The sequence below is a fragment of the Sorex fumeus genome, unplaced genomic scaffold (assembly GCF_029834395.1).
Source record: "Sorex fumeus unplaced genomic scaffold, SorFum_2.1 ptg000097l, whole genome shotgun sequence".
In the NCBI taxonomy this organism is placed as follows: Eukaryota; Metazoa; Chordata; class Mammalia; order Eulipotyphla; family Soricidae; genus Sorex; species Sorex fumeus.
This window is the reverse complement of record NW_026606154.1, coordinates 3,622,957-3,636,432: the sequence shown is the minus strand read 5'-3', so window position 1 is coordinate 3,636,432 and position 13,476 is coordinate 3,622,957. Positions and strand designations below refer to the sequence as shown.

The 13,476-nt window shown below is 43.4% G+C and overlaps 2 protein-coding genes across 2 annotated transcripts in view; one reads left to right on the top strand and one right to left on the bottom strand.

Moving 5' to 3' along the window:
* Nucleotides 1-3,729, bottom strand: part of HMMR (hyaluronan mediated motility receptor) — a 31,669-nt gene extending 27,940 nt beyond the window's left edge. Inside the window, exons 1-3 of the mRNA XM_056133113.1 lie at nucleotides 3,662-3,729; nucleotides 1,981-2,079; nucleotides 716-795 (exon numbers count right to left, since the gene is read on the bottom strand). Coding sequence (XP_055989088.1) covers nucleotides 716-795; nucleotides 1,981-2,079; nucleotides 3,662-3,707 — 225 coding nt within the window. The 5' untranslated portion in view covers nucleotides 3,708-3,729. The remainder of the gene's footprint in view (nucleotides 1-715; nucleotides 796-1,980; nucleotides 2,080-3,661) is intronic.
* Nucleotides 3,730-4,352: 623 nt separating this feature from the next.
* NUDCD2 (NudC domain containing 2) lies at nucleotides 4,353-9,664 on the top strand. The gene is made up of 4 exons (XM_056133102.1): nucleotides 4,353-4,588; nucleotides 6,819-6,867; nucleotides 7,612-7,763; nucleotides 9,144-9,664. Exons 1-4 carry the CDS (start codon nucleotides 4,400-4,402, stop codon nucleotides 9,225-9,227), a joined length of 474 nt encoding a protein of 157 aa, XP_055989077.1. The 5' UTR covers nucleotides 4,353-4,399; the 3' UTR covers nucleotides 9,228-9,664.
* Nucleotides 9,665-13,476: the final 3,812 nt, after the last annotated feature.

Below are 13,476 nucleotides of genomic sequence, written 5' to 3'. Positions count from 1 at the left end.
AGCATCTTATAAAATAATAACATAATTTTTGGTATGTCTCCCAAATTTTCAGTGTGTTTTACACTTATAGGAATCTCCAGCCAGATGCTCAGTTTTCATGAGAAATAGCTCCATTTAATTCTTATAAACCGTACATATGAGGAAAAAAAAGTTCACAGGCTGAGATATTCTGAAAACAGTTAAAAGAGTTGCAATGAAGTTGAGCCTATAGGTCTATATATACTGTAGCACTGTCCTGTTGTTCAACGATTTGCTCAAGGGGGCACCAGTAATGTCTCCATTATGAGACTTGTTACTGTTTCTGGCATATTGAATAAGCCAGGAGGAGCTTGCCAGGCTCTGCCCTGTAGACAGGATACTGTAGCTTGCCGGGCTCTCAGAGAGGGATGGAGAAACTGAACCCGGGTCAGCCGCGTGCAAGGCAAACGCCCTACCCGCTATGCTGTCGCTCTGCTTTTAAACAATACCATGAATTTTACTCAGAGAGCAGTGACTGGAAAATGAAGTCCACTGTGTAATTCCAAGCACATTCCAATATAATATATTTAGCAGAGATGTTAAGCGTGCTAGAATCCTAATGATAAACTTTCCTTAATCGACAAACTTACAGCCCTCATTGCTATACTGCACTCAAAGTCATCGAAGGCAATACCTTAGCAAACATTTTCAGGGATCCGGGAGAGAAACAAGTTAGAATGAATTCTGGAGTCCTCACCTTTGTTCTCAAAGTCTTAGCCCTTTTTGCAGAAGCAATCAGAGTTGTATCACTGCTGCCACTAAGACTTTGCTGTGATTCTGCAATAAAATAAATCGTACAGATCGTGGTCAAGGCCTACACACTTGAACCACCAATAAAACACAACAAAGCAAATTTTCAAAGTTTTGTTTTTGTTCATCTGGGCCCACACTTGGTGGTCTCAGGAATGGAAATTGAGCCTCCTGTATGCAGAGTTCACATTAATCCTGAATGCTATCTGGCTGGCCCCAATTTCCAAATTTCTTAAAAGTTGGAACTTTTAGTGAATATAAAGTTATTCTTCTTTTAAATTTAATTTATTTATTTTTTAATTTTTATTAGTGAGACATCATGAGGTACAGTTGTAGACTTACAAATTTTTGTGCTTGGGTTTCAGTTATACAATGATCAAATACCCATCCCCCCACCAGTGCCCATTCTCCACCACCATGGATCCCAGTATCCCTCCTACCCCCCATCCCCCCCATCCCACCCTGCCTCTGTGGGAGGGCATTCCCTTTTGTTCCCTCTCTCCTTTTGGGTGTTGTGGTCTGCAAAAGAGGCAATGAGTGGCAATCATGTTTGGTCTAAAGTCTACTTTCAGCATGCTTCTCCCATCCTGGGGGGATCCCCCCAACACCCTTTATTTGGTGCTCCCTTCTCTATCTGAGCTCCCTTTTCCCCTAGCATGTGTGGTTGGCCTCCGAGCCATGGAGTAAAATTCCTGGTACTAATCTCGGCCATTCTTGGGTGTTAGTCTCCTATTTTGTTATTTTATGTTCCCCAGGTGAATGCAATCTTTCTATGTCTATCCCTTATAAAGTTATTCTTAATTGCACATTTCTAAATCATCAGTTGCCCAGTATGTTTCTCACATCTGGCATGTTTTTGATTTTCCTAATAATTCTGACAGAAGTAATTAACAAATGGGAGGTAGTACGTGTTTGTGTGTGTGTGTGTGCGTGTTTCTGGCTTAATTTTCCTGGCATTAGTTTGTGATTCTTTCCTAAACTGAATATGAACGTTTACAATCATAATGTAGTTCGTACAGACATAGAGTTATAATGCCTATGTTCTGCTATAAACCAGTGTTGACTCCATAAAAATAACAATGTAATATAGCTATAGTTCCACACTATAGATAGAAACGCTTCAACTAGAGCATTGCACTTAAATAGCATCACTATTTTATATTTTTATTCCTCCCCCCATTTAAAAATGCATAGAGCCACTCATTTACTTACCAGTTTGCTTTTTAAATCTTTGTGATTTCTGGAAAGATACTGGTCCTTTTACTGCTTCTGAAGTTTTCACATCATAAGCACCTGGAGATGGTGCGCAGCCTAGGAGAACCGTAAGCATTAATATTTTAACGAAAATTACCGATGATCTAAAGACCTGCCATAGGGCCACAGAGACCTCTGCATGCAGGAGACACAAGTGTGACCCCAGCACCACATGATCCCGAAGACTGTATCTCAACTGATTGGGTCAAAATCCAGCGTGTGCATTTACCAGATATTTGGGAAACTCTGGTGCTGGCTCGCTTATCTGCTCTATGGATTTTTCCTTTAGTAACACATGAAGTGAAAATAAGTGCATTACTTCCCAGAGTTGGCATCTTAAGAGATTTAGGGAGAGGCATCATCAGAAGGAATGGGTAATCTTGGAAGACACCATAAGCTTTCTGGGACAACAGATATCTTGGCCAGCAAAGACTGGCTGATTCATAACTCACAAAACACAGATGCAAAGACAGTATCTTACAGTGTGGTTAAGATTGCTAAAGTAAATGCGAAATCGCTAAAGTGCCTCATATACACATGATAGGGCCACAGCAAAAGTACAGTAGGTGGGGTGTTGCCTTGCACACGCTGACCCTCGGCATCCCATATGGTTAATCGAACATCATGAGGAATGAATCCTGAGCAAAGAGCCAGGAATTAAGGCCTGAACACAGCCAGTGTTTTCCAAAATAAATAAAATAATCCAAAATATTTATTTATTTTATTTTGCTTTTTGGGTCACACCGAGTGATGCTCAGGGGTTACTCCTGGCAGTGCTTGGGGGACCATATGGGATGCTGGGAATCGAACCCGGGTCGGCTGCGTACAAGGCAAACGCCCTACCCGCTGTGCTATTGCTCCAGCCCCCAAGATATTTATTTTAGTTAAATAAACAAACACCCAAAAGGACAGTCATTTCCATTGCTCAAACAGTGAGCCTAAAATGCCATATGGGAAAACTCAGTCTAATCTAAGTAGAAAGCAAACAAGCCCACCAACCCCCTCGTTGCAAACATGCACTTCTGAGAAATCTGGGAAATCATATGGGGGTTGATACTCTGAATCAGGAAGAGCTTAAGCAAATCCTTTCTCACGTGGCCTCTTTCCTTAGAGAACAGAGTGGTGCACACCATGTGCAGGCCAACAAACGAAACAGTGACTAGCAGGTGACATTCTGAAATGGCACACAATAAATGAAAAATTCACTGGCTTGGAAGCTGGGCTCCAACAAGGGTGGCTGCTCGGACAGTTACAAAAGCCAGCAGCCCTCACCAGCCCAGGGAAAAAATAAACAAGTCCCAGCTGGGCACTCCCCCAGCACCTCCTGGGGGATACCTCAGTGCCAATGAGCCACCTGCAGGAGGTCCTAGTTACTGCGTCCATGCCAAGTGCTCAGGACTAGAGGCCTATTTCCCAGCAGTTCGAGCCCCTGGTCCACCAATTTGGGCCAGGACTGTGACAATGACCAAATTTAAGTCTGAATCTTTTTTTATCAGAATAAGGATCATAGGAGATGCTGAACATCAATTGATTCCAGGAGAATGAACCGATGAAGTGGGCCCGGGTCTCGTCCTCTATAAAGGGGGCATATAAGAGCTGCTCCGGAGATGCCCACCCTAGCTCTGTGCCCCGTACGCACCAGAAGGGTCATTGAATCGCTTCAGAGGAGCCTTTGAAAAGGACATGCTGACGCCCAGCTGCACAAATGAAAGGCCACGAGAGCTCCTCCGCAACAGCCAGCCGCCGCCGACCACTTAATTGCTTTCAATTTAAATCTTCCCGCTCGTTCCCCGCCCACCCGGTGTTAGCCAATGGGAGGCCCGGAGCCCCTCACGTGCCACCGGCATCTTAGCCGCGTTCCAATCAGGCGGCCCGCGGGTTTAAGCCACCAGCCAATAGGAGACTAGCTCTCTTCAGCCTGGCCAATCCCGAATGGAATTATTCCATGGGCGAGGGAGAGGCGGGGCGGAGTAACAGCCTCTGCGCAGGCGCACTTCACCTGGGTCGTTTTCCGACACTTTCCCCCGCCCTCCCCACCACCACCACGACGGTGTCATAGAAGTGGCCGCCGCGCTGGGAGGTCCCTCTTTTCTGGTTCAAACCCTCTCCCACCGGTGTCTTGCAAGGAGCCTTCTCCGAGCTCCAATGCTCTCACACTAGGCGCTGCTAGCGTCTTGATAAGGGCACACAAAGTGGCAGTGGCGGGGGGGGGGGGGGTGAACTTCCGCTCCACGACGCCCTACTGCGCATGTGCGGTGACCCGGAGCAACGAGGCCGGGGCGTGGCCTAGGCGGGCTCGGCGCATGCGCCCTGCTTGCCCGGTTCGGCGAGGGGCGGGGCGCGGCGGCGGAGGCGGCGGTGGCGCGGCGAGGGGACTATGTCGGCCCCGTTTGAGGAGCGCAGCGGGGTGGTTCCGTGCGGGACGCCGTGGGGCCAGTGGTACCAGACCTTGGAGGAGGTGTTCATCGAAGTGCAGGTGCCGCCCGGCACTCGCGCCCAGGACATCCAGTGCGGCCTGCAGAGCCGGCATGTGGCCCTGGCCGTGGGGGGCCGCGAGATCCTGAAGGTAGCAGGGGCTCGGGGGGTGGGGGGCGGCTTTGCTTGCACAGCTCGGGGGGTGTCGGTCTCCCAGGACCCTGCGGCTCCCCTGGTGCCCAGAGAGGAAGGATAAACCCGGGCTGCAAGGGGAAACCCAAAGGCCAATCCTAAATTGGAGCCCCCCCCCACTTTCTCTATTTTTCTCTCCCTCCCCCTGTTTTATTTGGGGAGGGGGTCGCACATCTTGCAATGCGCTGGGTTTTTCTCCTGGCTCTGCACTCAAGGGTCACTCCTGTCCGGGGCTCCAGGGTCCATAGGGGGTGCCGGGTTGTCCTCGGCGTGCAGAGCAGACCACAAAGTGAGCAAGTGATTTCTTAGACGTTACTATAATGATCCCATTGATTGGTTTTGTAAAATAAAATTTTATTGACTAGTATAATTTTCTATGATCCTTCCGTTTCTTAGTTCACATTTTCCCCACCCGCTGGACTGTCTGTCTCTCCAGCCCCTCTTTGCTAGTTGTTTTTATAAGTCAAATGAAACGCCTGTTTTTTTTGGGGGGGTGGGGATAATTCTCCCTCTGCGGGTCTTGGGCTGATAACAGATCATCTAGAGATGGTTCAAAGGAACAAGTTCTTGCAGTAAGGTTTGGGGTCCTGCACCCAGAGAGTTTCTGTTGTGGGCAGCCCCGATGGGACAGCAGGGAGAGAGAGGTGGCAGGACAAAGCAACAACCTAATGCAGGAGAGGAGAGGCGGATGCAGAGATGTTGGGACACAAAGGTCTCCAAAGTTGCCATATTATTTGTGGAGTGCCAGGTGCCCCCCGTTTTTAGCTCCTTCAATACTGATAGACAGTTCCCACGTGGATCCGGGACCCTCTCTTTCTCCCCAGTGGCTCCGAGTTTAGCCTCCAGTTCAATGCATTTAGCGAGGTTGGAAGATTAAGATTTCCTTCTCAGATGCTGCCCCTGACAGCATCACTTAGTGGTGGAGGAAGCGAACCTGGGCTCTGCGGGTCGATTTTCTGGTTTTATTTCCCTCCGGGTATGAGTTCCATCCATCAGCGCATGCACACGGTGCTGTTGTGTGGGTGCCAGGCTCAGGAGGGCATCCTGGGAGCATCTTGGGATGCAGATGCAGAGCAGAGGATGATACCTGCGTGCTGTTGAGTACCACTCCCTTTGCACAAGTCAGGAACTGTGTGAAAGGCGCTGATGGCCCTTTCATGCGAGACTTGACCCTGTTTCCCAGCTACTTGGGCAGTTTGCATTTCTCCTGGGCAGTGATTTAAGATTATAGTTCAGTTGTAAGTCAGACTGGGAATTGAGCAATAGCTGGAGTCGTCAACGGGTAGATTTAAACCCGTAGGTATTTCTCTCCTTCCTCCCCCCCACTCCCACCACTTGTATTGGCAGTTTTAAAACATGTGGTTTCTCTTTATATACCTGGAATTCTCGTTTTCTGAAACATAAATGTAAAAGTAGCAACAGATCAAACTGAAGAGTTTCTCGGAATTCAGTCATAAGTAATCTGACATTTTGTATGGTCTGTACTACTTAAACGCCATTTGTTCAACTGAAAGAAGTTAGTGTTTCTAAGTTTATTCTAAAGACTTTTTTTTAAAGTAGTTCACTTTATTTTTTTTTTAGCAGTTCACTTGAATTGGTAAAGCATTTCATAGTACTTTTGTGTTTGTTTAATCAATGATGACTTTCTTCATCTTCTGAAAATTAAGGAGCCCTGATGTTTATTTTTTAAAATTTTTTTCTTATATTTATTTATTGAATCACTGTGGGAAAAGTTACTAAGCTTTTAGGTTTAAGTCTCGGTCATACATTGATCAAACACCTCTCCCATCACCAGTACTCATTTTTCACCACCAAGAACCCCAATATACCTTCCTCCCACCCCTCCCAATGCCTGTGAGGCAGATGATTTCCACTTAACTCTTCTCTACATTGATTACATTCATTGTTTCTACAAAAGATGCACCATTATTGTTTAGAATTTCCCCTGATGTTTGTTTAGAGAACCCTGCGCATTTTTTCATAGTAAATATTCCAAGTAAATTAAGCTTTGTTTTATTTGCTAGATGAAAACTCAGGGTTGAACACCGATTAATGGTAATGGGCTAAAATTTGAATCCCCATACACTTAACCACATCAGACAATTGTATGTAGGCAGGTAGGAACTTAGATACCATGGAAATCATGGAAAGTATAAAACTTATCAAAATTCTCTGTGTTTGTTTTGCAGGGTAAACTCTTTGATTCTACCATAGCTGATGAAGGAACGTGGACGTTGGGTAAGAATATTTTATTAAAACGTACGGATTTTTTTTATGTTGCTGTTGAAGGTGCACATGTTTATAATTCTATATTATCCTATGCAATGGGCTGGATCAGTAGCACAGCTGGTAGGACGTTTGCCTTGCACTTGGCTGACCGGGCCGATCCGAGTTCAATTCCTCTACCCCTCTCAGAGAGTGCCCAGCAAGCGGCTGAGAGTATCTCGCCCGCACTGCAAAGCCTGGCAAGCTCCCCATGACGTATTCGATATGCCAAACACAGTAACAGGTCTCACAATGTTACTGGGCCTGCTCAAGCAAATTGATGAACAACAAAAGGATAGTGACAGTGATCCTATGCAATGTTAATTTCTAAAAGTTAATTTCATCTTCATTTACAGATGACCCCCTTTTTGTGAGGGTGGGGGGAATCTCACCCAGCATGTTCAAGGGTTCCCCTAACTTCCTCTTCATCAGACCTGGGTCAGCCATGTGCAAAGCAAGCACTCTCCCCTCTGCACCATCTCTTCTGCCCGGATGATTCCTTTTACCCATAGAATATTTTTTAAACTTCGATTTATTTTGAAACTTAGTATATCCCCACCTTGTTGTATAAGCCGGGAACATCTAATGGACAATGCAGTAATAGAATTACGTTGAAAACAATTACTTGTGAAGATGAACTGTTTTTAATGTGAATTTTAATGATGCTTCACATTATATGATGATTTCATAATTTGTAGGTTTCTTTTTCCCTCCCAGAGGACAGAAAAATGGTCCGGATTGTTCTTACGAAGACAAAGAGAGATGCAGCAAATTGTTGGACTTCTCTTTTAGAATCTGAATACGCAGCTGACCCTTGGGTCCAAGACCAGATGCAGAGGAAACTTACGCTCGAGAGGTTCCAGAAAGAGGTAATGCATTATCCAAAGTGCTTAGCATAGTTATTATTAAAAATTAAAACTCAACTACTGTGGGGTAGGGATCAATTCCAGTCTCTCTCATGTACCCTGTCCAGTTTGTCATGACATCTTAATGGCACTGCTTCCAAATACATTCAGAGTTTCACCTCTTCTGTCCTCCAGCTCTGCTGCCACTCTAGACCTGGAACCCCTAGAGTACTAGTCCATTTGCTTTCTGGTTTTTCTCTTTACTTCTGTCAAGCTAGTCTTCTCAAAAACCAACTTTTAACATGGAGTCACTGGCAGTCTAGTGTCTAGTGATCGAATCTGCACCACTGACTATTGTGGAAGTAAAGTTGTACTGGAGCACTGGTAAGGCCACTCCTTTGTGTATTGTCTTCCCTGTAGGAATGGTAGACTTTTTTTTTGGGGGGGGGGGGGGTCACACCCAGCAAGGCACAGGGGTTATTCCCGGCTCGTGCACTCAGGAATTACTTCTGGCGGTGCTTGGGGGACCCTGTTGGATGCTGGGAATCAAACACGTCAGCCGCGTGCAAGGCAAACGCCCTAATGGCTGTGCTATTGCCCCAGCCCCAGGAATGGTAGACTTTTGAAGGCCTGAGTGATAGTACAAGTTGAGATGGCGCCTGCCTTGCTCCCGGCTGACCCTGATTCAATCTCCAGCATCCCTTATAGTCCCCTGAGCACTGCCAGGAATAATTCCTAAGTCCAGTGCTAGGAGTAACCCAGAGTTTCGCTGGGTGGGTGACCCAAGAAACAAACAAATAGCAGAATTTAGTCATTCAGATTGTATGATCTATAAAGCCTCAAACTAGGCTCTTTATAGAAATGTTTCCTAACCAGGGCTCCAATAACTTAGTACAAGTCTTATTAATTACTTATACCTATTAAGAGTGGAAACTACTTGAGCTGGGATCTTTCTCAGTTTTAAATTCCATGTGACTCTAGTGGTGCCTTCCAAACAGTAGGAGTTCAGTAAATGTTTGCTGAATAGATGAAAATGCCCTCCCAAAAGACTATAGCCTGAGTGAGGTATACCTTAGAGATTGCCAGAACCCTGCCAGGCAGATTGTAGCACGTATAAAACGCTTGTTACATCTTCTTATACATTGATACTAAAGTGTGTTTGCTATTGCAGGCATTGTATGCCAGGATTGTCATGCATGGAGATAGAGTAAATATTTGTAAATACTAAATAGGAATAATTCCTTATGGTTTTAAATTATATTTTGCTGACCATAGAAAGTTTGGTTCCTTTCATATTTTTGTCATTCTTATGCACATTTTGACTTGGTATCTTTTTATCATGTTCTTCGGGGTCATCTGCTTTACTCTATAATGCTTTTTCTTTCTTTCTTTTTTTTTTTTTAGAATCCTGGTTTTGACTTCAGTGGAGCAGAAATCTCAGGAAACTACTCTAAAGGTGGACCAGATTTCTCAAATCTTGAGAAATAACCATCACTCATATTTTTATTTTTTAATTTTTTTTTTTGCTGCATTATGTGGAACCTAGCATAATTTGCCACTTTAATCAAAGGAACAGATTGTGTGATGGAAGAAAAATGTAGAAAATGTAGATGCCTACAGTTAACAAATTTGCAAAATATATTTAAATATGGTTTCTGAAATTGCATTCAAATATGATTTACATGGAAAACATTGTGAATACTGTGGTGACTACTTTATTAATATATAATAACATTTTTTGGACTTAATTTTGCTCAGCGTGAGGTTTTCTATGTTGTATTTTACTAATTTCATATTTAACTTGTATTTTTAATACGAAAAAAATATTAGGGTATATGTCATGTGAAATAACAGGGTGCCTTCAGGGAAAATTGAATTTTTCTTTCAATAAGTGTGACAGGGATATGTTCAATAAACTTTTCTAAATAGGAATTGTGTAACCTTTTGTCTAGTTTACCAATTTACCTGAGAAAATTCTATTACTAAGCAAAAATTAGAAAAGGCAAAGACAGTCCACAAATACATTCTGAATAAGTCCATTTTTTTCAATAAGAATTTCTTAGTTTATTATTCCTTCAGGGATTACTTTGCCAGGAGACTCTGTTGAAAAACACTAATACTTTTTTTATGTCTTTAGTTAAAAAAAAATGTAAATGTGTAGAAAATTACAAGTGCGCAGAATTCCCTTCCTGGAACATTTGCGTACAAGTATGTATTTCCTTCAGAGAACGTTCTCGTGCCCACCTACATGATCTTTACCTAGTTGACATTCTTCATCTCTAAGTTCCTACTTAGCTCCGTTTTTTGTTAGTGGATTTAGCTGTTCCCAAAAGCTTCTGTCTTTGTTCATTTACTGATGGGCTTTTCCTTTGCATTGTTAATGCCAGTGGATTATACCAACTTGTTTTAATAATTTGAATCAGCTTATATCTCCCCAAATCTGAAACTGGATCACAGTTTATATATCTCAATTTATTTGTAGAGGATTTTTGTGACTTGATTTGAAATATCAGCCCGTGGTTGTTTTCTATTTGTGTTTTTTTTTTTTTTTTTTTTTGCTTTTTGGGTCACACCCAGCAGTCTTTAGGGGTTACTCCCGCTCTACACTCAGGAGTTACTCCTGTTGGTGCTCGGAGAACCATCTGGGGTGCTGGATATTGAACCCAGGCCCGCCATGTGCAGAGCACATACCCAACCCGCTGTGCTATTGTTCCGGCTCCCTTTTCTTGTTTGTTTTGATCTTGGTTTGTCATCAGTGTTACTAATTGGGATGAGGTATTTTTGTTTTGTGGAATTTGCCAATAAGATTTTAAACAAATGGAGCCAGAGAGCTAATGTAGGTGTTTAGGCTCTTACCCTTGCATGCCGCAGACCCCAGGTACTGCATGGGTCAGGAGAGCTGTGACATCCCCCTCCCCCCCCAAAAAAAAAAAAAAAACCACACCTAGGTGTAGCCCAGCACACTCCTGTCCCAAAAGAAGTCCACTTTGTTCTTTTTTATTTGCAATTTTCTTTATTTTCCACATAGAAGCCATGCCTAAATTGTAGTGACTTTTTTTTTATTAAGTAAATTCTTTAGTTAATTATTTTTTTATTAGTGAAACACCATGAGGTAGTTATAGACTTATAAATTTTTGTGCTTGGGTTTCAGTTATACAATGATCAAGTACCCATCCCTTCACCACCAGAGCCCATTTTCTGCCACCATGGGTCCCAGCATCCCTCCCCCCCTACCCCCCCCCCCGTCCCCCCACCCTGCCTCTGTGGCAGGGCATTCCGTTTTGTTCTCTCTCTCTCCTTTTGGGTCCTGTGGTTTGCAAAAAAGGCATTGAGTGGCAATCATGTTTGGTCCATAGTCTCCTTTTAGCATGCTTCTCCCATCCTGGGACGATCCTCCCAACACCCTTTATTTGGTGCTCCCTTCTCTATCTGAGCTGCCTTTTCCCCTAGCACGTGTGACTGGCCTCCAAGTCATGGAGCAAAATTCCTGGTACTAATCTCGGCCACTCCTGGGTGTTAGTCTCCCATTTTGTTACCTTATGTTCCCCAGATGAATGCAGTCTTTCTGTGTCTGTAAAAGAAGTCCACTTTTAAAAATTATTACAGAGCTTCACTTACCTAGCTCTGTGCATAGACTTCTTTTATGGTATATTTGTTATTCTCTTAATCACGTTAGTTTGAAATTGTTTAGTTTGGAATTGTCCTTTTTCATTCCTACGACTGGTTGTTTTTGTCTTTTTCACTCTTTTTTACAAGTTTATCAAGTTTATTGGTCTCTTCAAGGATATGGGTTGGTTTTCTTGATTTTTCTCTATTATTAAACAGATTTCACTGATTTCCACTCCCAACCTTCTAAAAATACTGTATTCCTTCTGCTAGTTTTGCTGCTACTGCTTAAAGTGGAAGCATAGGTTTGAGACCTTTTTGCCCTGCATGAAACATTGAAGTTTGAGATACACACACAGACACACACACACACACACACACACACACACACACACACACACACACACTTTCAGTAGTAGAGCAAATGTTGGAGGGCCTGGAGTCTATCCCGGCACTAAAAAAAACCCTCACAAAAAGCCTCAGCTGAACTGAGATGGTTCGAAGCACTTGGAACCTATGATTTACACACAAGAGGCCTGGGTTTGATCCCTGGAACCATGGTACTGCCAGTAGTTACCCATGAACACTGCTTAAATGTAGCCTCAAACCCCTTCAGTATTTTTTTTTAATTGTTTTATCCAAAAAAGGTTTCTATTGTGAATTAACCTTCTAGGAACTGAACTAGCTGCATCTTACAATTCAGCATTTTTATTCTATTCAATAACTTTTTCTGCCTCCTAGAGCCATGACATAATTAGCAGAAGTCTTAGAGTTTAATTTCCAAGTCCCTTGGAGAGTTCCTGTTTCCTGCTATTAATTTCTGATTCATGGTCAGAAATCATTGCGTGATTTCAGTTCTTTTAAATGCCTTAAGGTTTCACAGTCTGGGATGTGGTTGGGCTTAGTGATCATTCCCTGTGCAGGTGATGACCCCACTGTTAGCTTTTTATTATCTGCATCCTTACTAATATCTTAATTCTTGAATTTACTAAGAGGAAGACGTAAATCTCCTACTATCATTGAACTGTTCCCTGCTGCTTCTTTTAGTTCTGTCAGTTACGCTCTTTGTGTTTTTAGATTTGAGATGTTAGGTGGCATTTGTATTTATATTTCGGATTGTCTGTCTTGGTGAATTATTTTATCATTTAATGCCCTTTGCTACCTCCGGTTATTTTTATTGCTCTTAAATCCTCTTTGTTGAACTAATATAGCAATAAAAAGCTCATTTTATATATTATTCATACAGGGTAAATAATTATTGAGGGTAACATTTTTTACGGTCACCCATTGTAAGGCTTGTCCTCTAAGACTGAACCATATCTCTGGCCCAGAATGTCGTTTCGACTGGTGATCACACAATTTCATGCTCTGTATCTTCTGTATAGGGAGGTAATACGCACTGGTTAAGAGCATAGCCTTTGGGGGCTGGAGCAGTAGTATGTCGGGTATGGTGCTTGCTTTGCACGTGACCGACCCGAGTTTGGTCCCTGGCACCATAGGGTCCTGTGAACACCACCAGGAGTTATCCATGAGCACAGAGCCGGGAGTCACCCCCTGGAAACTGCTGGGTATGACCCGAAAAATTAATGAGAGAGTATATAGCTTTGTTATAGCGCTTGGTTTGGAATACCGTAAGTGCCAGGTTTTGACCTGCAGCTGATCAGTTAATAAACAGGGATAATGTCAGTTTGAAGATAATTTATTATATGAGATGCTTCATAGAAAACATTTGACATCAGAAGCTTAAGAAGATTTGTTATGTAATAAGTGAGCTATTAGTGTATTACATAACTAGAAATACATACCCATTTGGGGGCTCTTTTTATTTTATTTTTTTTTTTTGCTTTTTTGGGTCACACCCGGCGATGCTTAGGGGTTACTCCTGGCTCATGCACTCAGGAATCACTCCTGGCGGTGCTCGGGGGACCATATAGGATGCTGGGAATCGAACCTGTGTTGGCCATGTTGGCTGTGTGCAAGGCAAACGCCCTACCCGCTGTACTACCGCTCCAGTCCCTGGGGTCTCTTTTTAAAAATAACCCATGGGCACTGGAGAGATCGCTCAACAGTTTGAGTGCCTGCATGGCATGCAGGAGGCCTGGGTTCTGTGCACAGCACTGTATGGTCCCCT

Coding starts and splice junctions, on each gene's coding strand:
- NUDCD2 (XM_056133102.1), top strand. CDS start 4,400: ATGTCGGCCCCGTTTGAGGAGCGCAGCGGGGTGGTTCCGTGCGGGACG. Junction 4,589..6,818: donor GGGGCCGCGAGATCCTGAAG/GTAGCAGGGGCT, acceptor TTTGTTTTGCAG/GGTAAACTCTTTGATTCTAC. Junction 6,868..7,611: donor TGAAGGAACGTGGACGTTGG/GTAAGAATATTT, acceptor TTTCCCTCCCAG/AGGACAGAAAAATGGTCCGG.